The following is a 27518-nucleotide window of genomic DNA, read 5'->3' as shown; positions in this document are numbered from 1 at the left end:
TTTTCCTAATAACAGTTTTTTGAATCTTTAATGTTATTTAACTATTAGGTAGATTCAGTGGTGCTCATTTGAGCACAAACCTTACTCACCCTATAATGCTCTCCAGACGAACAGCACCGTCGAAGTAATGTATTAATAAAATTATATTTTATTATTACGTTGCATTACAAAGTGTCAATTTCAGTCGCGTTGTTATCGTTCACTGTTCATCGGAAAATTAGATACAATTATTGGTCAAACCTTTGCCGTCTTCACCCTTTATTCCCCACGAGACTCTAGCAACGTTCGATGTATTAAGCTGGTTTGTGTTCACATTAGGGAAATCCCGGGATCCTCGTGTATGTGTATCACCGAAATCCCGATATTAAATCCCGGGATCCCGAAAATCTCGAAAAAATTAAAAGCCCAAAAAATTATTAGATTTTATATACACTATAGTCTTTCTAATGTCATATTTTATTTGTAATAAGCAGAACGTCAATACCTAAAAGTTATATTTCCGTGTTTGCTATATTTTATTCTTTTTTGCAACAAGACCAAGTGTTTTTTAAACACTAAATATGAATGTTACGTTGTTTTGTCTATTTTAATAAAACTCTTCTTTCATATTCTTTTTGATATATGTAGCTGATTTCTCATTCGGAAAGTCCATTCCGGAATCCCGGGACTTTGGGATTATAGATTCTTATCCCGGGATTTGAGAACGGGATTCCGATCCCGAAAATTGTAAATGCTAGTTCACATGCAATCCGTGCAGCTCGCGACTGAAGTTAGCGACCTCAGTTTGGAACTTCTGATTTCATACGAACTATAAAAACGCCAAAAGTTTCCCATACAGCGGATTATTTGTCATAGACAGGATGTCCCAGAAATAAGTATGGATATGTTAGCTAGTAGTCTATTTCGACTCCAGAAACACGCCTATGAGATTTTTTTGCGAAAAAAAATTGAAAATTTAGAATTTTTTGAAAAATATTTTGGATTTTTTTTAGTTTTTAGTTAAAAAACATTATTTCTTGATAATATGGCAACATAGGTAGTAGATTAAATTTACAAGAAAGAAAACCCAGAGAAGATACAGTAAGTGGTTCTCAAAATTTAAGCAAAAAAAAATTTTTTGCTTAAATTAAACTTTGCACAAATTAAAATAACTCGGTTATTTTGGACTTATTTGAAAAACGGTAAAGAGAAAATATGTTTTTATTTAAAAAATTATTTAAATATTAAGTCAATTTCAACAAAATATTTAAATTATTTAAATCTTAAATCATTTTCTTTCAAGTCAAGTCCCCATTTTCGTAAACACTTAAATCAATACAATGTAATTTAAGTCGTTTTTATGACTTAAGTCTATATTTTTTATTTAAATCATGATGATCTGCAAGTTAAGTCGGCAAAATGACTTAAATCAAAATCATTACCGTCAAGTCAAGACAGCCAAAATTCAAATTAAGTAGGTGCGTATTTTTTAATGTTAATATAAAGTTTCTTGTACTAAAGATGCATGGGCCGATTTCCTTATATTACCTATATTATTAATTTATTGTAGGTAAATGAGACCATGAGACTAAAGTTAGACCTTCTAAAGATATTGAAATATTTACTCTTTTATTTTTACTTTTAGAATTTTCACAAATTATACTTCCTGACACTTTTAGAATGATAAATTTATCGTATTCTCTAGATAATTAAATTAAAAAAATGTTCGTATTCTCGCTTTTTAAACCCCTGTATTTGTATGTTGTATGTACGAGTTGTGTACGATATTCTCCGATGGTGGCAGCACCGGCGGAGAATGCACCAACCCTATAGACAACAAAAGAAATACTGCTGTTAAAAATTTATCATAAAAATATATAAAAATCTGACTTCAGCCCTTTATAAAAAGATTTAACTCTTTTTAATGACTTAAGTCTTTTTAGATCTTTTTCTATTCGGGAATAAAGATTTAAATCACAAATCGTTTTAAATAAAAAAAACTTAAGTTTTCTGTGAGCTTAAAGCTCTGTTAGCATGCAATGTTTAGAGAACAAAGCATTTTAGGAGACATGGGTTTTAGATTTTTTTTAATACAATCGTTTACCTACATCTTTAGAGTGACAATTTGGTAGTCCAAAAAGAGTCTTTTTGGACGTTGTTACGCTCTATTGCCCCAAAATATTGGACTCCGCGCCGCCATTGGAAGGATTGCGAATAAAACCCATATAAATCCTAAAAATTAAACTAAAACATCCAAGTTAATATTACAGTAAAATTAACAAAACTCATACCTATGCCATCTACCTCCAATCAACTGAAGCCTGTTCAACGAGAATGGAGAAAATAAAGTGGTACCATTGTGGTACTTCCAAAGATAACCCACAGGTAGCGCCAGTCAGTAAATAATGGAACCAACTGTAGCTCAGGTAGGTAAACAATAAGACCTTTAAATAATTGATATGATAGAAAAGAATGGTTGGCCCTTAGAATTTACTTAGTTTATATTTGACACCCTTCTGGTAAATATCACAAAGAAATTTCAAAGAAAATGAAGTATTTTAATGTTTTGATATTTGTTCTTGGAATAAGTTCGATTCTATGTAAGTACCAATCAAAATTTCGTATTTTAAATAATGTTTACATATATCTACAGGCTTCACCACAAATTATCCTACATGTAGACCTACAGAAATCTGCACAACATTGACGCTGTGTATACCCTACATAAATTTAATTAGAAGCCTTAAAAAACCATTGCAGCCTTCGGCCGTGAAGTTCCTCAGGAGACAAGAATGTGGCTTCGATGGAAGCTATCCCATGGTGTGCTGTTATGATAGTTCAAAATTATTACCACGAATGAACAAAACAAGTAAGTCAAATCAATATTTGTGGGTAGTATACGAGGGTTGCATTTTAAGTTTTTACAAAAAGGGAAACAGAAACGAAACGAAAAGTTCGAAACAAAGTCTTTTATTGCTTTTCGAAATATTAGCCCTTAAGGTCTATACTTTTTTGCGTACACTCAAATCGATTCTGGAAATATTTCTTTCCACTCTAAAGCTGATATCGTAGAAACATGGTTTTGAAAGTCTTCAACAGCTTCTTGAGGTGACAGTAGGGAACAAGAAAAAGTTTAGGCGATAAATCGGGTGAATACGGGCAATGAGACATTAATTCGATATGTTTTTCTTCTTCAAATATTCAGTTGTTTGACGTGCTTTATGGGAGCTGGCATTGTCGTGATGAAGAATGCGGAATATTCTTTTTCCTTATTTGATCGAATATCATATTAACAAACAAATTGTTGTATACCATTCGGCATTAACAATGCTTCGATCGCCTAATGGGCTGGTTCCGACGTGTCCAGTACAACCGAAGAAAAGTTCGATTGTAAAAACTCCAAAGGCAACGCTCGTATAAAAATTAAAAGTGTTTTTCGTGTAAACTATTTTGTGCTAATGTGTGGTCAAAATTTACATTAAATAAACACTTTTATCCTACTCTAGACTTAACGCTAACGCTAAAACAGTTTATTTATAATAACAGTTTTGAGCTAATAAAAGTTAAAATCGTCTGCTAATGATACTATCATGATATAGCATAACCCATTACTGATGTAAATATAATGTATAGAAGAAAAAAAATATGTTTGGTATGTTCTGTAAAAGTCTAAACATTTTTTTTTCGCAACCTAGAAATGTTAATGTCTAAAAATATAGATAGATTATGTATATTCCTAACAATAAAGGTTTCAACATACGATTAAGAATAAATGTGAAGATCTATGATTGTTTCGTTTTAATTTTAACTTAAGTTTTTTTAAGATTAATTTGCGGCTTTTCTATGAATTATAATTAGTTAATTTTTGGTAAACTTTGTGTTCTGGTCTTTGTTAATTAATCTTTTTGTTATAGCTACTGAGAAACCGCACAGAAAACCCAAAGAGAACATTCAAGAGAAAATGCATGCTTTGAACACAGCCTTTGCTCTGTTAGATATGGATTATTTTTTTGTGAGGCGTATGCTAGAAGGCATGGAAAATAATAATAAAACTATTAATAAATAAAACTATTAAAATAAATTATGCATTGACATAGTAGAGAGCCTTTTATAAGTGTCCATTTTGTATTGAGATCAAAAAATTTTTGTTTTCTCAGTGTATGTATAAATTAAAAAAATAAATCATTAAACTCTACTCAAATTTTAATTTTATTATTGTTTAATTTATTTATTATTTTTGAATATATATTATTTATCATATACATACTATTGTTATCATTACTCATAAATCTACCCAAAAACAACCAAATTTTTTTTATATCATACCAATACAGACTCTCCTTGAATTCTAATTATATATTTCATATAATGAGGAAAATATATAAATAGACTTTTTTGTGAACTTTATAATCGTATTCAAGCTATGCAAAAATTATTATAATGACTTCAATTAGACTCTAAACTGTTTGTACCAGTTTTATGACGGTGGTACTACCTACTGTTCAGAGATAGTCGGGTTTATTTAGGTAGCTATTAGTATTGAAAATATCACAATAACACCATAAACAGGTCTTAATTGTAAGGGATGTAGGAATTCCCCAAGAGGAAGCCCCTGATATCTGAAATCGGCATAATTTTGACATCGTATAATGTTTGTCACAGAAGGCTTTACATTTTTCTATTGCTTCCATGCCACAGCAACATGAACGGTGGTGCAAAAAATAGTGTTTTTTACCTTAGTTTGTATTGTTTGTGTTTTGTGATTGCACCTGTTGAAATACAAGCTGGACTACTTTCAAGATATTCAATCAGTAAGTAGATATACATAATAATAATACGTATATTTAACCTCTTAAATATAATCATTATTAGAAATTTTAAAAATAGTACAGTACATCGATAATTCGGACACATATCGGGACAGCTTCCGCAGAATTAATGAAGTATCCAGATAACTGCAGAGGAATATTTTATGTTATTGTTTCATACTTTTATTTTGCCAACCCAAGCTTAAAATTTAAACCTATTTTTATTTAAACCAAAACACCAAACACTTTAAAAACACATTAAAACTTTATTGTGATTATTGTACCTACATGTACTACCTACATACCGGGTGCGTCTCAAAAAGTGGCTCACCCCTATAACTGGTCTGATGAACGTTCTACTCTTAGGTTCTACTGTATTTCAAATCACATAATCTCTTGTTGATTTTTCTCGAAAAATTATTTTAATATGTATAAATTCTTACTGACACAGTTTTATGCATATTGTATTATTATAAAATGAATTATTTATTTAAATTTCCTAGTTAATAATAATCTTATATGCTAACAAAAAAGGGCGACAATCAGTACCATAGAAGTAAATATAAAATAAGTATATTATCTATAGTCAATACTAAGGATGTTCGGTCCTAAGATTTCAGTATCGGTATCCGGTATCACGAAATACCGGTCCTATAACCAGTATTCCGGTTTCTACAATTAGATCGGTGGGACCAATACTGAACTGGTATACCGGCTGGACCGGATGGACGGGTTGGACCGGTTGGACCGGATGAATCGGAATATCGGAAAGACCGAAATAACAGTTTTAGTTGTTGTGCCAGTGAGCATTTACCTCATGATACGGTATTAAAAAATGTAATTAGAAAGTTCTCGTGCTTGTAACGTTAAGTAAATACGGTAACGTAGTTATTACAGTATTTTGAGAGAGATAAATTAGATTTCTCGGAGTATATCGTAAATATATCCGTTACCGTTATAAATGTTATTGATCTAACTTAAGATTCTCATTGTTTATGTTCACATTTTCGGCATATTCTTGATTTCTTGTCCAACATTCTCCTTACTAATATAAAATGGAAAAAGTATTGAAAGCTGCTATTCTTGGAGTTATAAAAAAATATATAATATACATGAGTGATCCATGAGTCAGATGCTTTACTTGAATTTTAGATGTACTAAAAAAAGACTAAATTACTAGACCAAACTAGACTAGCAACGCTTAAACATACATCAAAATAAATTACATTGCATGTTCCTGACCGTATTATACCGAATAATCGAAAAAAATAATATACAAATCTTATTTAGACAAAATAAATTTATTTGAAGAATCCAGTTTTTTTTTCAAAAATTAACAATAAATCGATGTCATTTTAAATAATCAATTACTGGATCCTTAATGACACAAAAACGTATCTACAGGGTTTTCAAATATTTAGTGTGATACATGCAAACAGAAAAGTAGTAAAAACTTTAAATGTAGGAGTTGTAAGATTTTATCTGAACCGCCAGAATGAAATAAAAATAATCAAAAGACGATCAGAAAAATTATAAGTTCACTTTTTTTAAAGGATCACCCGGTATGTATTTCAAGTTTTTTGAAAGTTCTTGTTTTCTCCATTTTAAATATATACAGGGTGGTCCGAACTGTATTCCGGAAACTTTGGCAGCATATTCTATAGATAAAAATAAGTAAAAAAGTTCGTATAAATGTATGTCCAAATTGCTTAGTTTCGGAGATACAGGATGTAGAAGTTTCATTTTTATTTCGATTTTTTCCAAATAATTTCTGAAGTAACGTCAATATTTTCATGAAAATTGGTGTCTGGCAGTCTTTTTGACATGATAAATTTGATTTTGATGTCAATATGACTCCTACTTGTAGAGGGCGCCATCTACATGTGTTTTAACTGTTTTGAAGTGTAATAACTTTTCGTCCGTACCTGTATAAAATTATGGAGTGAAAAAAATATACATTTCTATGACTTTTTACGTAAAAAATGTCTCTCGGTAAAAATCGCTACGAGTAACCGTTCTCAAGATATTTAGAATGAATAGTCAATACGTCATTATTGACATAAAAATAAACACGTTGAGTAGATATAGTTACTTGACTGAAATAATAAATTTAGAAAATTTTTATTTTTTTAAATTAATCATAAACTTTTTGCGAAAAAATGATGATAAAAGAGTTTCTGTTGAACTTTTGGCACAAAAACAATTCAAATGTATGATTTTAGTCTGATAACTATTTAGTCAACATGGTTAATTTATGTCAATGATGATAGGTATTGATCAGTTCGATTTCAAATATCTCGAGAACCATTACTCGTAGCGATGTTTACCAAGAGACATTTTTTACGTAAAAAACTTCGTAAATGTATATTTTTTTACTCAGTAGTTTTATACAGGTACGGACGAAAAGTTATTACTCTTCAAACCAGTTAAAATATATGTAGGTAGCGCCCTCTATAAGTAGGAGTCATATTGACATCAAAATCAAATTTCTCATATCAAAAAACTCCCAGGCACCAATTTTCATCCAAATATTGACGTTACTTCATAAATTAATTGGAAAAAATCGAAATAAAAATGAAACTTCTACACCCTGTATTTCCGAAACTAAGCATTTTAGGACATACATTTATGAGAACTTTTTTACTTATTTTTATCTGCAAAATTTGCTGCTGAAGTTTCCGGAATACAGTTCAGACGACCCTGTATATATGATTTCTCTATAATTGACTGAACCATTTTTCAATTATTTTGATTTAATCAATGGAACCGCTACCGCTACCTAGCGGCCAAGAAACTTAAAATTTACTGTATACTATAATTGTGGTCTTTTGTTTATTTAGGTATAACCTTACAACTCCTGACACATGTTTTTTAATGATTTTTATTACCTTCAATAGGCTTGCAGATATCGGACAAGATATCTCTGAAAATTACTACAAACTTAAATATTTATTTTTTTATTTGCTTCATATCATTTTTTTAGACTATGAGGATACTAAACTATGTTCACCTCCGTTGGGAGGCACATGCGTGGAAATTCGAAAATGCCCATTTTTTTCGGAACTCCTTGATAGATCTCCCATTCCAAGACCCAGAAGTATCGTTAAAATAATCAGAGAACACCATTGTGGCTTTGAAAACAACAATCCCAAAGTCTGTTGCTCGTAAGTATCATTACTAACACCCACCATTATTTAAAATTACATAAAATAATATATCTCCATCATCTGGTGTAGTTTTTCTATTTTTAGTTTTTCTTATAATCTCTATCTCTTTCTATCTTTTTTTGATTTAAATCATTTTAATGACTTACATAAGTCATTTGATATCAAGTCATTTTTCGAAAGCTGACTTTAAAAATTTAAGTAATCTCAAAATGATTTGTGATTTAAATCTTTATTCCAAAATAGAAAAATAATTAAGTCATTAAAAAAGGCTTAATATTTTAAAAGATTTAAATCTTTTTAGAAAAACTTACCTAAGTCACTAAAAATATTAAGACTTTTTAAAAGACTTAAGTCAGATTTTTATATATATTTTTATGAGAAATTTTTATCAGTAGCACTTTTTAATGGACATGTATTCACTGACATCTAATCTGTGATGAATACACATATAAATTATATGTATATGTATTATATGATATAATAAGTACTATAATATGGGTTAAATTTTGTAAAATAAAGATATTTTTGCGTTTGTAGTTATTCTGAAAATTAACCGTTTTATTTTACGCGGTTTTAGTCTCATTTCTACCTGCAATAAATTAATACTACCTACCATATGATCGAAAAAAAAACAGCGTCAGTGATGGCTATGAAATGAAGATCGCTATCATTTTACATGTAAATTTATATGGGAAATGTCATCGATCGTCATTTCCCAGCCAACTGGACGCCGTTATTTTTCTCTCATACGGTATAAGTAATAAGGAAAGGGCCCAATCGTTAATACAAGGAAATTTATATTAACATTAAAAAATACACACATGGCCAAAATTATTGCATATAACGGTATTTTTATTGTATTTATATTTTTGGACATATTGGCTTACTAAACGACTAACTAATATAAAATTAAAAATCTAAGTGCAACTAGGCTGTTATTATAATTTTATTTCATAATGAGTGAAAATCAACAAAAACAAATTTCATTTTAAACAGAAAATATTGAAAACAATTTTAATTATTTCTCAAAACTAATAGTCTGTATTGCCTCCTCGAGCCTCAAAGCAAGCTGTGAGACGACGCGACGTGGCATGCTCTCAATTAAGTTGTCCAGAAGATGTTGAGGAATGGCTTCCCATGTTTCGCGCGCAGCAATTTCAATTCATTTAAGGTACGGGGAGATCATTCCTTTTGGCAATATGGCGTTTAAACATGTCCCAAGCATGCTCGATCACATTCATATCTGGAGACATCGGTGGCCACCACAGTTTCCTTATACCCTCTTCCTCACAAAATTCGCGAACCGTTAAAGTGCGATGGGGAGGAGCATTATCGTCCATGTAAACAAATACATCTCCCACTGCCCCTAGAAATGGACGCACGATATGCTCTAAAACGTCTCTAAAATATGAGGGACCTGTAATTGTACCATCAATAAAATAAGAGGAGTTCGAGCTCCGTGCATTATACCTGCCTATACCATAATGCTTCCACCTTGAAACGGGACACGGGGTTGAGCTGCATTCAAGCGTGCTCGTCTTCCAGATGCTCTTCAGACCAAAGTTCGTCGCAAGTCTGACACTAGGCCTATTCTTGTTTCATCACTAAACATGACGAAATTCCAATTAGGTCCATTTGCTCTCATCTCTTCAGCCCATTGTAGTCGCGTAATTTTGTGCTGTAAATTAAGCTTCGGAACACGTAGAGGCCTCCTTAATGTAATCCTCTGTCATGGAGTCTTCTTGCTATAGTCTTTCTTGAAACATTTACTCCATCAAGGCGAGCTAACTCATTTTTAATAGCAGTACTAGAAAGCAGGGGATTGCGTAGTGCAATTAGGGATATTTGATGGTCTCGCACAGCAGTAGTAACTCTCTTTCTACCTCTTCCAGGCCGGTCTGTAACCTCGTTTGTCTCCCTGAATTTTTTTAATATTCGCGAAACATCGCTTTGGTTAACTCCTACAATTTAAGCTATTGCAACTTGCCGGTAACCCTGTTGAGACAGTGTTACTATTCTGACTCTATTAAACTGTAAAATAATGTTTCTAGGCATTTTAAGCCCAAAACAATGGTCAAATTTCTTCAAACCCAAGAGACCACAAATCGAAACGTGCAAGAATTTGTAATCATATTGGGTCTGAACGATAAACTTTGTTTACCATATCCATTTTAACAAAAAAATGTTTATCACAGATTATCAAAGCTATTCTGTATATTTTTAAACGATATATGCAATAATTTTTAGTCATAAAAACGACTTAAATTACATTATGTTGATTTAAGTCTTTACGCAGATGACTTGACTTGAAAGAAAATGATTTAATGCAAAGACTTTTTAATGAAGATTTAAATCATTTTGATTATAGAAATTACTTAAGACTTAAGATTTAAGTCTTTTTGAAACTGACTTGTTGCAGCTCTGCCCTGTATGTTAGATCCTTGCTTCTGTTAGAAATTCAATATTTAAAGATGCATATTTCACATTTTAAAAAGGAACCAATAAATGATCCTTTTGCACTAGGTCGGCGGACCTTATCTTAATTTCTTCTGGGAAAAAGTTTTATGGCCTCTTGGCAATGGCTTTAAGGGTTTCGCCAGATGCGTGTGTTAGAAAGTAGTTAGTTGTTGTCTAGCATTTATAAGAGGAACTGTATCTTTTCACTAGTTTAAAATAAATTTAAGTTTTACTCTATTTTCTCGTGTTTAATTCTAATCACTGCCCCTGCAACTCTTGTTTTTTTCAACAGGTTATGGGCCCAGGGTGTGTAAAGTATGATTAGAAAACGCGTTTTAAGTTCGGTAGTACACGGGTTGTTCGGTTTGTGTTGCGACGTCGTAATAAAAATAAAAATGGCGAGTAACGAAAATGCAAACATTGGCTTTAGTGTCGAAAAACTTAAAGGTCGTGAAAATTACAGTGACTGGAAGTTCCAAATAAGTGCGTTGTTAAAATTAGACGGACTTTGGAGCTGTATTAGTCAACAATGGGACACTTTAGTAGATGCTTCTACAAAAGCTCGTCGTGAGGAGAAAGCTCTCTCAAAAATAATTCTTTCTCTGGATAAGTCGACGTATCCCCATGTGATGCAGGCAACAACGGCAAGTGAAGCGTGGAAATCTCTCTCGAAAAAGCGTTTGAAGATAAAGGGCTTCACAGGCGATTAACACTCTTAAAAGTTTGTGCTCAATAAAACTAGAAAATTTTTGGTACAATGGAAGAGTATGTTAATGAAGTCATGGCTGTGTCCCAACAACTTATTTCTATGGGAAAACCAATAGATGATGAGTTTCTAGGCGTCATCATGTTGCAGGGACTTACAGCTGATTATGAGCCAACGGTTATGGCACTAGAAAATTCAGGTGTCGAAATAACATCTGACTTTGTAAAGACCAAGTTGCTGCAGGACAAAAAATATCAGAACGGCAAACATGCTAGTGATTGTGCGCTTGCGATGAAGAAAAGTAGAAAACCTCCATGGTGCTGGAACTGTAAGCAGAAAGGTCACTATAAAAATCAGTGCCCTAGAAGTGAGCAAAGTTCTTCTTCATCAAAGGTGGAGAACACTAGTAAAAATGGGCGAAAAGCTTTGTTTGTGGCAGCTTTAAGTGCTAATAGTGTACATGACACAGCCTGGTACATTGATAGTGGCGCCTCGTCACACATGACTGGAAACAGTAAACTGCTCTTTAACCTAACAGATGAAGATTTGGGGCAGGATGTGTTTGTGGCAAATAATTCAAAATTAACTGTCAGTGGAACTGGGAGCAGTATAGTAAAACTGAAACAGCACGGCACTGAGCAGAGCATATCAAAAAATAAAATATGTTCCAAACCTTGCAGTAAATTTATTGTCAGTGAATGAAATGGTTTCTAAAGGACACTGTGTACATTTTGCCTTAGAAGGATGCAAAATAATTAATGGTGATGACTGCGTCATTAAGGGAGAAGCTGTTGCTACCGCAGCGAATGTTGGAGGTCTGTATAAACTCGATGTCCGGGAGGAGTTCGTAAATGTGGTGCAATCTTCAGATTCTCAGATGCTATGGCACAGGCGCTTAAGTCATCTTAATCATCACAGCATGGCTTTGTTGAAAAGTTACTTCTTTTTTGTTACTTCTTAGAGAACAAAAGTGAGGTTCCAGAAATTTTCAAAACCTTCTGCTTGATGGTAGAAAATCAAACAGATCGAAAAATCAAAGTTTGAGAACCGACAATGGAGGAGAGTACTGTAATGAACGATTAAGAAATTTTCTTCAAAGTCGTGGCATTAAGCATGAGCTGACAGTACCTTACACTCCAGAGCAGAATGGAGTAGCAGAGCGCTACAATCGAACAATACTTGAAAAAGTACGTTCAATGCTGGATGATTCAAATAGCCAAAAACAAATGTGGGCAGAAGCTGCAAATACAGCTGTGTATCTTCTGAACCGTTCACCAGCAAAGAAAATACGTGGTGCAACACCAGAAGAAAAATGGATAGGCAAAAAGGTAGATTTAAAGCACCTTAGAGTTTTTGGATGCCGTGCCTATGCTCATATACCCAATGCTAAACGAAAAAAGCTTGACGACAAGAGCAAAGAGTATATTTTCGTTGGGTACTCCGAGACAAGTGTTGGATACAGGCTTTTAGACCCAAATAACTATAGTCTTAAAATAGCCAGAGATGTCGTGTTTTTAGAAGACAAGCTCTCAGATGGCTCATCAAGGATCTCTACTGCACCCATTACACCAGAGGTTATTCCGCTGAAGTTATCAGAAGACAGTGACGGTGATGACAACTCAGCAGCGGCTGAAGGTCCTCATCGTCACTGTCTTCTGATAACTTCAGCGGAATAACCTCTGGTGTAGTGGGTGCAGTAGAGATCCTTGATGAGCCATCTGAGAGCTTGTCTTCTAAAAACACGACATCTCTGGCTATTTTAAGACTATAGTTAGTTGTTGTCTAGCATTTATAAGAGGAACTGTATCTTTTCACTAGTTTAAAATAAATTTAAGTTTTACTCTATTTTCTCGTGTTTAATTCTAATCACTGCCCCTGCAACTCTTGTTTTTTTTTTCAACAGCTTCTATGCTTAATTATTTCTCCTTCTAATAATATGAAACATAATTGTGTTATTATGGATCAAGCATGGCAACCAGTACTACTACAACAAGTACGACGCCCAGGCCAACGTCAGTAAAAAAAGTACAAAGGCTGCCAGAAATGTTCAAAGGTCTCAAACATAAGCTCTCCAAACACAGAAACTATCACCTGTTGCCCAAGGACACTTGTGGACCCATTTCAGCAAACTCCAGAATAACCAATGGAAAAGGGACAAATATAGAAGAATTTCCTTGGATGGTACTAGTGGCATATGGATCTCCAGGTAATATATTACAGCAAATATATTTTATGATGATCATATAACATGTAACTGTAATAAAGTTCAGCTTCTTAACAAAATATTTACAGTATGTCCCGGGATTGTCTTTACAAGACGAATAACTTTTTTATTAATGATATTTTGAGAAAAAATCATTCTTCATAAAAATGTTTGCTTATTCTAAAATGGGTAATTCCGTTTATACTTTTTCAAATTTCCATACCGTTTTAGAGAAAATTAAAAAAGAACATGAAAATACAGTTGATTTTCTTCTAAGCTCTAAAGATCAAAATTCGTTTCTATGGTAAAATAATTTCGTTTTCATTCTTTGATAGTTTGTTATTGTTAGAATTTTAATTAATGTCATATTTTTTTGCTGTTTTAAAATGTTAAAGAAGCAAAAAATTTATTTAGTTCAATGCTACAGAAAGTGTGATAATAGTTATCAAAAAGTGTGATACTTTAACTGTAGCAAAAAAATATGAGGTTAATCAAAATTAATAACAACCTTCTACCAAAGAATGAAATCGAAATTATATTATGTACCTACCATAGAAACGCCTTCTAATTTTTATATAGGATTTTTTTTTATAATTTTCTCTAAAACCGTATGGGGAAATATGGAAAAGTATTAAAAAAATATATATAAAAGCTACATGGAAATCGCCAGATGAGCACACAACAAACCAAATTGATCACTTTTTAATTAGCCGGAAGTGGAGAAACTCACTTTTTGATGTAAGAGCGTACAGAGGAGCAGACATTAACAGTGATCATTACCTATTGATTGCTCAAATAAAATTAAAAATTGCAAAGATTCGGAAAACACAACCGCTAAGACATAAATTCGATTTTCGTCGACTGGCTTCTCCTAACATTCAAAACCAAATAAAGCAGCAGATAGAAGAAATAAACATCGATAATTCAACTGTAAATATAGAAGAGAAATGGGAAGAAGTGAAAGAAAACCTTCAAAAGATTGCCGAAGAAAACCTCGGATATCAGAGACATATTAAAAAGCCATGGATCTCAGATACGACATGGAAAAAGATTAAAGAAAGAAAAGAAATTAAAGAAAAAATACTACAAGCAGGCCACAGCACACAAACAAGAACACTAGAGGAGCAATATCGCACAAAGAATAAGGAAGTGAAGAGATCAACAAGAAGAGATAAACGCTTGTGGACAGAAGAACTTGCAGAAAAAGCTCAAATGGCAGCTGAAATAAATGATTCCAGGACACTTTATCGCACTACTAAAACGCTTGCCAATAAAAACATTAATAGGGAATGTCCCATAGTGAAAGATAAAGAAGGAAATATATGATGTTGATATTGATATTGATGAGGTACCAACGTCTTCAACAAAGAACTGCAAATCTAGAATCGCAACACGTGCTCCATCGATTCAAGAAATTAAGCAAGCATTATCACAGCTTAAAACTGGCAGGTCCTGATAATATACCCGCTGAACTATTTAAGATACACTCAGAAAACATTGCACAGCTACTAGAGACAATAATAAAAATCAGTTGGGAAACAGAACATATCCCGTCAACGTGGAAAGAAGGACTTATTGTAAAACTACCCAAGAAGGGCGACTTATCCCAGTGTAAGAACTGACGAGGCGTTACCTTACTTAACACTATTAACAAGATAATTGCTACAGTCATCCAAAAACGAATATCAGATGCCCTTGAACCGACTTTGAGAAAAGAACAAGTAGGCTTTAGATCTCAAAGATCATGTATCGACCAAATTAATACTCTCAGAATAATAATAGAGCAATCTCAAGAGTTCAGATCGCCATTATACATGGTGTTCGTGGATTTTCAAAGAGCATTCGATACTATAAAACACATAGCCATCTGGAAAGCTTTGAGAGAAAAAGGAATACCCGAAAAAATAATCCACATGATTAAAATGCTTTATCATGATGCTACAAGCTGTGTATTACATAAAAGTTAAGTGGGGGAGAAAATTTCTATTGCAGTAGGTGTAAAACAGAGCTGTATACTTTCGCCGCTACTCTTTAACATCGTTCTGGATGTAGCACTAAATAGAGCATTTAAAGAACCACTAGGGATACAATGGGGACTCTTAAGCAGGCTAGAAGACCTGGATTACGCAGACGATCTATGCATCTTTTCCCATTCACATTAGGATATGTCTCAAAAACTTCTTAGACTCCAAGAGGAAGCTAATAATGTCGGTCTTCAAATCAACGTGGCGAAAACAAAAGAAATGAGGTTAAATACTCCCAACAACCAAGATCTATACCTCTCCAACCGAGCCATCGAAAGAGTTGATGAATTTCAGTACCTGGGAAGTATGGTTCACAGCGATGGGGGCACAGAGAAAGATATGGAGGAAAGGATTTTGAAGGCACAAAGAGCTTTTGGCATGCTTACACCTGTGTGGAACTCCTCTATATATAGCAAAAAAACTAAAGTCCAGCTCTTCAAGTGTCTTCGAAGAATATTGAGAATTTTCTGGCCCAATCAAATTAACAACGAAGAACTGTGGAGAAGAACATCACAAAATCGAATAGATATCGAAATTAAGAAAAGAAAGTGGGGCTGGATTGGGCACATTTTGCGCAGACCCCACAGAGATATCGCTAGACAGGCACTTGAATGGAATCCACAGGGAAGACATGCCAGGGGAAGACCAAGGAATACCTGGAGAAGAACAGTAATCTCTGAAGCCCAAGAGGTCGGGAAAACATGGGGAGAGATCAAACAGACAGCTCAGAATAGGATCAGATGGAAACATCTCTTAGAAGCCCTATGTCCCACGAAAGGATGACGGGAACATATATATATAAATATAAATGAAAAGGATTAACCATTTTAGAACAAGCAAAAATGTTTATGAATAATGCATTTTTGTCAAAATGTCAATAAAAACAAACAACATTTTTATAATAACAAATAATAAAAAATTGTTTCCTTTTGTAATGATAATCCGGGGACATACTATACAGGGTGCTACAAATTCGAGGTACGAGCATTGGTATCTCGGTAACCGTAATAGATACGAACATGGTTAAATTTGGGCAAAGTTGCGCTTTGGGATGTTTACCAAGATGCCATTAAAAAAGTTTTAAAATTTGCAAGGATTGCTGAGATTTTTGGAAAAAACTGATTTTTTGAAAATTAATAGTCGTTACTTTTAAGAAAATCAAAAAACTAATGGCACATTCTCATAGCCACTTTATTAGGGCCCTGATTAGGGCTATCTGAGAGTATTTTTAGATTTTCAAATTAGCTGATAATTTGTGAGGTACAGGGTCAACTTAATTTTTTAAATACAGACCTACATTTTTATTTCTGGTTTGAAAGAACTCGGTCTCCTGAGTACAATGATATGCCACACTTTATACTTTTTTGTTTTAGGTACCTTAACAACAACAAAACTATTTAATTATTATTTAAAATAATTTCAAGTCCGACTGTGGTTTTTTAAATTATTTAATCTGGTTATATTTATTCATCGCAACAAAATATTGATCGCTAATTAACATTGAATAAGGAAAATCGAGCCAATTGGAAGATTCAAATAAATTATATCCAGGTCGGCAATTTTTTTTAATTGATTTTGAGTCTGTTTTTTTGCCAAAAACCATTGTTAGAATGACTCTGCATATAGCTGTATCGGGTATGCAAGAGATTGTCCGAGAATATTTGGCCGAAGGAAAATTGATCGAAAGCAAAACAGCGAGACGAAAATTGCCCTAATGGAAAATTTCCCGAAATCATAATTTCTCTAAGAACATTTTAGCGAACCAAAAACTTGCCCGAAAAATACAATAATTTTCATCTCATCATTGTCAGGTCATTGGCATTGTCATCCCTGCCAATGTTTGGAAAATTTTATTTATTGTGCCTATCATCATCCAGCATAAACAGGTAGAATGGAAGTCGAATTTGTTATCATTGAACAGGGAAAACAGAATGTGTTAAGCTTGATTTTCATGCATCCGTTGTCCGACGATACGATGATACGATATTAATTTTATTGGTTGAATTTAAAGACTTCGGTTGGTTAGAAACGGTTAACCAATCGAAGCCTTTAAATACAACCAATAAAATTAATATCGTATCAACATATCGTCGGACAACGGATGCATGAAAATCAAGCTTTACTACACAGTTATTTGTATCATAAAGGCACGAATGAAGAAATGTGTTTTGTTTTTGTTTAATTTGGTTTTTATTAAATGGACCGTAAGTTTAAATGCCCTGTATTAATGCCCTCAATTAACTAATAATTACTAAAAATATATTAGTTAAAATATGTATTTTTGTATAAAAAACAATATTATTAAAATAAGCTAGATAAGAGTATTATATTTTAATTGATTATTATCTTTGCTTCTGGAATGAAAATTGTCTTTGATTTCAGTTGATCTAATCCAACGCGAATAAAAGTATTTAAAAATATTTGTTTCTGGTGAATTTTTGGTGATTTTCAGATTTTTTCTTGTATGTAATTCCATAATGTGAATATTGTATTATTTTTTTTTCCTTATTAAGAACACTTTACCATCATTTTTAAATTTATTTTACATGGGCGTATGTGTACTATTCGTTCGGAAATAAATTTATTATTATTATAACAAAAAGGCCTATCTCTATTAAACAACTAAAAATAAATTATTTATTAGAAGTTACGCTCAATTTATCTTCAGAATATTTCCTCAATGTCTCCGTTTAAGTGTTAATACAAAAACACTATTAAAAAATTAAAGACTTTACATTTATTGGCCAAATTAATGTAAGTGATTCTCTTTAAATTGCTCTCCTGAAAAGTAGCCAAAATCGAGATACGCCTTTTCGTCATAAAGCCGACGATATACATGGTGCTACAAATTCGAGGTACGAGCATTGGTATCTCGGTAACCGTAATAGATACGAACATGGTTAAATTGGGGCAAAGTTGCGCTTTGGGATGTTCACCAAGATGCCATTAAAAAAGTTTTAAAATTTGCAAGGATTGCTGAGTTTTTTGGAAAAAACTGATTTTTTGAAAATTAATAGTCGTTACTTTTAAGAAAATCAAAAAACTAATGGCACATTCTCATAGCCACTTTATAAGGGCCCTGATTAGGGCTATCTGAGAGTATTTTTAGATTTTCAAATTAGCTGATAATTTGTGAGGTACAGGGGTCAACTTAATTTTTTTAAATACAGACCTACATTTTTTATTTCCGGTTTTGAAAGAACTCGGTCTCCTGAGTACAATGATATGCCACACTTTATACTTTTTTGTTTTAGGTACCTTAACAACAACAAAACTATTTAATTATTATTTAAAATAATTTCAAGTCCGACTGTGGTTTTTTAAATTATTTAATCTGGTTATATTCATCGCAACAAAATATTGATCGCTAATTAACATTGAATAAGGAAAATCGAGCCAATTGGAAGATTCAAATAAATTATATCCAGATCGGCAATTTAAAGATATTATTTTTAACTTTTTTTATTGTGATGCGTAATATTTATCGTAATTATCATAAATAAATCAACTTCTACAAACTAGTTTCTAATGCTTTACATGTTCGAAAGGGTTGCCGCACCCTCCCTATTGCACAAATTTATTTCTCGTTCAATTTTATTTATAGCTCTTTGAACTTTCTTCTTATACTTCCGAATGCATTTTGTACTCTTTATCGTAAATGTTGAGAAGTATTGATTTCACTTTTACAAATGACGTGAAGTAATGTATTAATTTGTGTATTATTTTTTATTATTTTATTGCATTTGACTTTCCATATTCAATGTTTTACCCCACGTCATTGTTAAGTTCGAAAGCTTATCAATATTGTAACGATGAATAGATAAAATATTAAAAAAAACAGAGCCGGACTTGAAATTAGTTTAAATAAATTGTGTTCAAATGTCCGAAACAAAAAAAAAATTAAGTGTGGCATATCATTGTACTCAGGAGACCGAGTTCTTTCAAAATCTGAAATAAAAAATGCAGGCCCGTATTTAAAAAAATGAAGTTGTCCTCTGTATCTCACAAATTATCAGCTAATTTGAAAATCTAAAAATACTATCAGATAGCCCTTATAAAGTAGCTATGAGAATGTGCAATTAGTTTTTTTGATTATCTTAAAAGTAACGACAGGAAAAAGTAAAATATTCATTTTCAAAAAAATACGTTTTTTTTTCAAAAAACTCAGCAATCCTTGAAATTATTAAAACTTTTTGATGGCAACTTGGTGAACATCCCAATGTGCAACTTTGCCCCAATTTAACCATGTTCGTATCTATTACGGTTACCGAGATACTAATGCTCGTACCTCGAATTTGTAACACCCTGTATACAGTTTTTACCCAAGTGAGACACCCCTCAGTATTGAGCTTTTGTTTTATTCAAAATTGCTTTGTTTTAGATGAAGAGGTCGAATTTAGATGCGGAGGAACTGTCATCAACAATAGATATGTACTCACAGCAGCCCATTGCGTTCATAATTCAAACATGTAAGTAAACTAAATTCATATACCGTATGATCGAATAAAAACGGCGTCAGCGATGGCTATGAAATAAAGATCGCTGTCGTTTTATATGTAAATTTATATAGGAAATGTCATCGATTAAAATTTAAATGTCATCAACATAAATCTAAGTTTTTCAGAACCTTCTCGATTTTATTACGTTATTTAAGAATATTAAATGAAAAATGTTGGCGCTTATACGAAAAATAAACATTTTCCATTTATTAGTTTATAAAATTACATCAAAAATAGATGTTAAATAATCATAAAATCGATGAAAAGCAGAAAGAAAAATATATTTTCGGGAAATTTTTGGCGATTTATACAACGAAAGTTTATTTTAGTGTAGTTGACAAAACATCCTGCCAATCATATAACACATTCCTGATTTTATTATAAAATTATAGATAATTCTTAGTATAGCTTTATTATGTGTACCTACCTGATATTTAGATATTTTTATCTAACAATTTTTTTTTGTATATGATTTTACTTCGACTGCAGCAAATTTAACAATGTCCTGTATGTAAAAAAATTACAAGTCAAAAATGTATTTTTTCAGAACGGGAGTTAGACTGGGCGAATATGATAGAAGCAACTCCGAAGAGGACTGCGACAGCAACTACTGTACAGCACCTGTTCAGGATTTTTACGTCGAAAACGTCATACCACATCAGAAATATAACCCTAAAACATTCGACAACGACATAGCTTTGCTACGTTTGACATCAGAGGCCGATTTCAGTTACGGTAAGGAGATTGTACAAGGTGTTCCATTTTCGTGTGTTACAGTTCGTGTAGCCATCTTAATTCTTGAAACACAGGACGAATTCGAAATTGTTGCATTTTTCGACTCCCCTTGTATCTCGGTTCGGGATACAGCGTTGCCAGAGCTGGTACATTTGTACAGATCTGGTACATTTTGGAACCGTTTGTACCAAAGTACATTTTTTACATTTCTGGTACATTTTTTAACAGTAAACATTGATTACAACAATAATTTTCTGAATAAAAATCGGCAAATTACACTCCAAATATCGAAAGTTCAAAAAAATCGATAATTTTTCCTAATACCGCTCATCACTAATTTCGTTTTCTACATCGCCGGTATCGCCCTCTATCAAATATAAGTCAAACTATACTCTGCCAACCCTGCCAAGAATTCTTTTTCTATCTGTGGCTGACAGTGCCGAGACGACTTTGACTGATGCGCGATTTGTCTGGTACATTTTCGATCAAATCGATCAAAATCTGGTACATTTTTACCACAGAATAGTACAATTTTGGAAAAGTCTCTGGCAACGCTGTCGGGATATCTTATAACTTATCGAATAGGCGAAGACTGAGTTCCGCAGTTTTTCACTGTGAGCTTTCATTTTCGAAATATGACTCCAACATATGTTTTTTTAATGTATATTATCTACTTGTATCTTGTTTGCCTTCTTATGAGTTATATAAAAATATAATATATACTCTATACAGTGTTGTCAACTTTCAAAAATAGAATTTCCCACGAATAAGGTCAACAATTTCAAATTCCCCCTGTATTTCAGGAACTAAGAGGGCTAGAACAGATCTGCGTGTGGCATCTTTACCTTCATAAAAAAGCAGCACGTGATGTAAAAACCGCATCTTTGCATCTACTCCTAAACGAGAAACCCCATAAAATACATAAAAATGGAACACCCTGTACACCCTCTGACAATAATGATTAAAAAACTCAGATACCTAAAACATTTCAGTGATTAAATAAATATCTCTATTTTGTATTTTGTTTCTTTTACAGGAAACGTACAACCAATATGTCTGCCTATTGAAGAAATGAATGATGATCTAACAGGCAAATTTGCCATAGTTTCCGGATGGGGTCTGACTGAAGAAGGTAATATCGTTGACTGAGAGAATTGGGATGATACGGAACCTAATGGGCGAATTCGTGACAAGGCTGATTTGATTTCCCCTTACGTCTCAAGTACTGTCGGTGGAGACACTAATCGTTCTGCAATCAACGCAAAAACACTTATTTCCTCTAATTAGAGGAAATAATCGAAAAAAGTCGTTTAGTTGGCTTGAAAATTACGATTATTGATTATTGAGATTTACAATAATATCTAAAATATGTAATAACAGCGTCTTCATTTCCAAGCCAACTCTAACGCCGTTCTTTTTTTAATCATATAATATTAAATTAAATTTTTTAATGATAGAAAATCAGTATTATTAACGTACTGTACCCAAAATCCGTACATCTACGGATTAATCAGTAGTTCTGGCAACACTGTCTCCGGAAACCTTATTTACTCTGTCGACTGAGAGCAGAACTACGGCACAGTATTCTTTATCTGCTGCTCTGTAAACGACTATCAGCGCGCAGCGGTACAGAGCTAAACTAAATCTCGGAATTCTCGGACAGGTTGACGGTAACGCCAGCTACATCTCGGACAGGTTTTGTGCCACAAAATCACCCATAAGGTTGCGCATCTTATTTTTACAATCAACGGTAATATTATAAATATATAAAATAATGTGATCGAGTGAAAAAAAAGCCTCATAATAGGCGTCAAAAATATTTTAAATGAAAATAATTTGTACTGTTGATTGGATTTAAAAAAAAATTAAACTCTATCGGGTGTTTTCAGAAGTAGCTCACTCCTATATCTTTTTTATTTTTTCAGATAGGTACTAAAAAGAGATTTGGTATGTTAGTGTACTTACATAAATTAAGATTGACTAACGTATTCAGTTAGTTTCAGTCACTTCCTCTTTTAGAAAAATGACTACAACTTTTGATTTTTAAATGGTATTCTCGGTATTTTTTATTTGCTATATTTATTTGATAGAACATGGCATTCTGTACGAATATGTCAATTTTTGACATTTTCGCTTGTAAATAAGTATTTCAGCTTTCAATCTAGAGTGCCAAGGCAATAAACGTAATAATAATTTGGCTCGAAATACTAAGTATGTGATACTAAATTAAGGTTGATTTTCTCGCTATACCTTCCGTATCGGCTACTTTCCGTTTCCTTTCCATTTACGTAAAATATTATATCATATAAATGAATAGAACAATTCACACTATCTGTTCCGTTTCCGTACCGTTTCCATGATTACATTTAAAGGTTGATTTTCACTATACCTTCCATTTCCATTCCATAGCCATTCCATATCCGTTCCGTCTTTTTAATTGTATTGGCGCTATGCGTAAGCTTCTGTTCCATATCAGTTTCATACTTTTTATTGTACGACTTATATCATTACGAAAATTTTATTTTAAAAATTTGTATATAAAAAGGTAATAGATTTAATTAAGAGGCGAAAGAATAAATAAATATCAGCAAAATTTTAACAGACCTGGTACAAATGTAAGAACATGACAACGTTGTTTCCGATGGCTTCGAAAAAGTTAAGGGATAAGTGAGAATCAACTTTCATTCATAAAAAAATCTTTTTTCAAATATGCTAATGAGTCACTATCGTTCCATTTGAAAAAAAATGAGTTATGATTAAAAATACTTTTGGGTGTTTTTTAACCGTCCAGGAAAAACACGAAAAACATCACTAACGATCAAATTTATTTTTCCAAGACTCATCGATAAAAATTAATGATTTTAACACAATCACAACACTACATTGAAATTTAAAATAAAAGTTTATTTTAATTCAAAATGTCAAAAGTTGACATATGATATGTCAAAGTAAAAAATATCCAGGGGACCATTTGAAAATCAAAGATTGTAATAATTTCTGGTGAAAGGGGTAGTAACCGAAATTAATTAAATAGTCAATCAATCCAGATTTTTGCCATCATACGAAATATTATAGTTTTACTTGGAAAAATAAAAGAGTTGGGTGAGGCAGTTTAAAAAACACCCGGTATTATGAAATGTAAAATTCAAATGAAATGAGTAATTTAAATTAGCGCTTTTAAATGCTATAATAAATACTTATGATAAAGACGCAACATATAAAAAAATGTAAACTATTTATGTGGCAAAATAAATTACTGCAATAATATTATCAGAACGTATTTTACGCTGAGACATGGAACACAGCAGGCTTGTTTTTCATAGACACATTATATCATTCAATGGTAACATCTAATAAATATCCTTTAATGATAAAATAATTTCAAAAGAATCATAATTTATTAGTTACAGATAAAAATTAAAAAGATACAAATTCCAATTTCTTTAGTATTCAGGATGTATCTTGGGAAAAAACTAAATATTTCGATTTATATTTCAAAACGTGCATTTAGTGGAGTTTGAAAATTTAACACACACAGACCACTAACCATCACTAGGGACAATAATACTGCTAAAATATATTCAAAATTGCAGTTTTGTACCGAAACTAAATATTAACTTGACTATTTTAAAAAGAACACCCTATATATTATTGCATTTTTAATTACTATGTAAAATTCCTAGTATACTTCTTGAATGTTTTATATTTCTAATGTTGATCCCAGTTTTTGATGTATACAATATGTCCAAAAAAAAAATTATTTAGTTACTTAGGAACTTTGAAACATTAACACGCACATCAGTCATGAATTTCAAAAATATCGGCAAAATTTTGACAAGCAATACCCGACATCTCATAACTTAGGTACATTTAAACATTAACAGTAATTATACAGGGTGAGTCTTAAATAAGTGCAAATATTTTCAGGGCTGGTGGATTTCGATAAAAGAAACATTTTCTCTTTACCGTTTTTCAAATAAATCCAAAATAACCCAGTTATTTTACTTTGAAATTTAAAAAAATATATTTTTTGCTAAAACCTTCTGATTTTTTCTGGATTTTCTATCTCGTAAATTTAATCTACTACCTATGTTGCCATATTATCAACAAACGAAAGACAAATTTTGTCTTATAATTTCTAAAAAACGAAATTTTCTCATTAAATATCGGCTATAGGTATAGAAAGTGCTTATTAAAATTAAAATTTAAAAGATTAAACAAAATTTCGTTTCAATATGATACAAAAACAAAATACAAGGCGATCCGTTTAAAATAGAGAAGAAAAATACAACTTTTAGTTTTTGTACAACCCAAATTTGATAATAATAAGTTCTGATTTTTTTCTAGGGCTCAAAAGTTCGGTTCTACTCAAGGCCTCTATACCAGTCCTGCCTATAGAAAGTTGCAAGAACTTGTACAAGAGCTTTACCACTCTGACGTCACAGCAAATATGCGCAGGAGGTTACAGGGGTCGGGATTCCTGCAAGGGAGACAGCGGGGGACCCATGATGTACGCAGGACTCATACAGGGCACCCCCAGATTCATACAGTACGGTATAGTGTCATTTGGGCCTAGCGAATGTGGAACCGAGGAACAACCGGGGATCTACACTAGAGTTGCCAGTTATTTACCATGGATTTTAGATAACATAAAACCCTAGATTCATCACTTTGTTCTGGAACAATCATCCATCATTAAGAGCCAATACTAAAACATCAAAAAACATTTTTATGTATCAATGAAATCAGATTCTTCTAACTATACAGGGTGGTCCGAATTGTATTCCGGAAACTTCGGCAGCATATTCTGCAGATAAAAATAAGTAAAAAAGTTCGTATATATGTATGTCCTAAAATGCTTAGTTTCGGAGATACAGGGTGTAGAAGTTTCATTTTTATTTCGATTTTTTCCAAATAATTTCTGAAGTAACGTCAATATTTGTATGAAAATTGGTATCTGGGAGTATTGTGACACGAGAAATTTGATTTTGATGTCAAAATTACTCCTATTTGTAGGGGGCGCCACCTACATGTGTTTAAACTGTTTTGAAGAGTAATAACTTTTCGACCGTACCTGTATAAAACCACTGACTAAAAAAATATACATTTTCATCACTTTTTATGTAAAAAATGTCTCTTGGTAAAAATCGGTACGAGCAACCGTTCTCAAGATATTTAGAATGGAAATAGTCAATACATGTCATTATTGACAAAAAATAAGCACACGTTGAGTATAGTTATTTGACTGAAATAATAAATTTTTATTTTTTTAAATTAATCATAAGTTTTTCTGCGAAAAAATGATGATCAAACAATTTCTTTTGAACTTTTGACACAAAAAGATTTCAAATTTATGATTTCAGTCTAATTACTAATTACTAATTAGTTAACATGTTTAATTTATGTCAATGAATGACAGTATTCAGTCAATGATGACAGTATTGATAATTTCGATTCCAAATATCTCGAAAACCATTACTCGTAGCGATTTTTACCAAGAGACCTTTTTTATGTAAAAAAAGTCGCAAATGTATATTTTTTTACTTAGTAGTTTTATACAGGTACCGACGAAAAGTTATTACTCTTCAAAACAGTTAAAACACATATAGGTGGCACCACCAACAAATGGGAGTCATATTGACATCAAAATCAAATTTCTCATGTCAAAAAACACCCATCCACCAATTTTCATCCAAATATTGACGTTTCTTTAGAGATTATTTGGAAAAAATCGAAATAAAAATGAAACTTCTACACCCTGTATCTCCGAAACTAAGCATTTTGGGACATACATTTATACGAACTTTTTTACTTATTTTTATCTGCAGAATATGCTGCCGAAGTTTCCGGAATACAATTCGGACCACCCTGTATAACTAAAACTTCCACTATATAAGATAAACTTATTAATAATGTATGATTAAATAGAATCTGCATCATAGGCAAAGAAATATTATGTTATTTGAGTGTATTTATTTTTTATAATTCACTGTCCTTATCAATAACCACAGTGACAGATACACTCAGAGTATATTATAACTCAAAATAAAATATTATTTCTGCAACTACTGTGATATAATATAAGGATGCCGAAATTGGACTTAATGGGTTTTTCATGTTAAAGACCGTGAAAAACTGGACATAGTGGTGTGTTTAATCCAATTCAACCAAAAATGTGACTTAGTGGATTTTCGCTGTACGCCCACGATATCTTCTTATTCGATCATACAGTATTCCAATAAATACAGTATTTGACGTAGATTCAAAATGTAAAACTACTTTGAATTGATGAGACATTCAATCATTATAATAGTAAATGTCTATGAATGGTGATGACTAAAAAGTGCCACCTTTTTACGTTAATTTTTTAATTTTTCTTTAAAAATATTACGGTGTACTTAAGTACTGTTATGGTTAAATGTGTTATTTAATATTCACAATATTTCTTAAATACATTCCTTAATTTTAGATAATATAAAGTTTTAAGATTTATGTAAAAAAATATTTTTAGGTAAATATTTTATAATAAAATATTGACAAGAATTGTTATATTGTTTTTTCCCTACCGTTATTAATACTTGTCTCTCTTGAGAGTCCATTTCACTAGCCCGAAAAAGTAGGAAAATAAGCGTTCGGCATTTAATTGCTTTATGTAAAACTGGATAGGTGTTTTTACACAAATGAAGAAGAAAATTAAAGATAAAGGATTATACTATTTATATATTGTAGCACATTTTTAGACAACTTATTTATTTTTAAGATTTTGAAGGTCAAACATCAACAAAATATTCCTTATGTTTGGACTAAATTTTCTCGAAAATAAAGACATAATTTAAAATTCCGTCACAATAAGGAAATAGATTGAAGTTTTGTGATTACTTTAATTTATATGATTTTGTAACAAATTGCTCGATATTTTATGGCAAATACTAAAGCTCTG

The 27518-nt window shown here is 32.1% G+C and overlaps 2 protein-coding genes across 4 annotated transcripts; both read left to right on the top strand.

Annotated features, from left to right (window-relative positions):
* The first annotated feature begins 2415 nt into the window (after positions 1-2415).
* LOC115889348 lies at positions 2416-4164 on the top strand. The gene is made up of 3 exons (XM_030909324.1): positions 2416-2579; positions 2633-2848; positions 3894-4164. Exons 1-3 carry the CDS (start codon positions 2528-2530, stop codon positions 4043-4045), a joined length of 420 nt encoding a protein of 139 aa, XP_030765184.1. The 5' UTR covers positions 2416-2527; the 3' UTR covers positions 4046-4164.
* A 295-nt stretch (positions 4165-4459) lies between these two features.
* LOC115889349 (CLIP domain-containing serine protease 2-like) lies at positions 4460-27026 on the top strand. Of its 3 annotated transcripts, XM_030909327.1 has the most exons (8): positions 4460-4790; positions 7771-7951; positions 13079-13323; positions 19726-19813; positions 20391-20578; positions 21615-21710; positions 24926-25132; positions 26507-27026. In XM_030909327.1, exons 1-8 carry the CDS (start codon positions 4682-4684, stop codon positions 26518-26520), a joined length of 1128 nt encoding a protein of 375 aa, XP_030765187.1. In that variant the 5' UTR covers positions 4460-4681; the 3' UTR covers positions 26521-27026. The 3 variants fall into 3 exon arrangements, with proteins under 3 accessions (XP_030765187.1, XP_030765186.1, XP_030765185.1); XM_030909326.1 differs by lacking the exon at positions 26507-27026 and having other exon boundaries at positions 13085-13323; positions 24926-25385; XM_030909325.1 differs by lacking the exon at positions 26507-27026 and having other exon boundaries at positions 24926-25385.
* Positions 27027-27518: the final 492 nt, after the last annotated feature.

The sequence above is a fragment of the Sitophilus oryzae genome, unplaced genomic scaffold (genome assembly GCF_002938485.1).
Source record: "Sitophilus oryzae breed Bouriz unplaced genomic scaffold, Soryzae_2.0 scaffold_813_pilon_pilon, whole genome shotgun sequence".
NCBI lineage: Eukaryota > Metazoa > Arthropoda > Insecta > Coleoptera > Curculionidae > Sitophilus > Sitophilus oryzae.
Note: the sequence above shows the minus strand (reverse complement) of the source record. Positions and strands in the feature narration are given on the sequence as shown.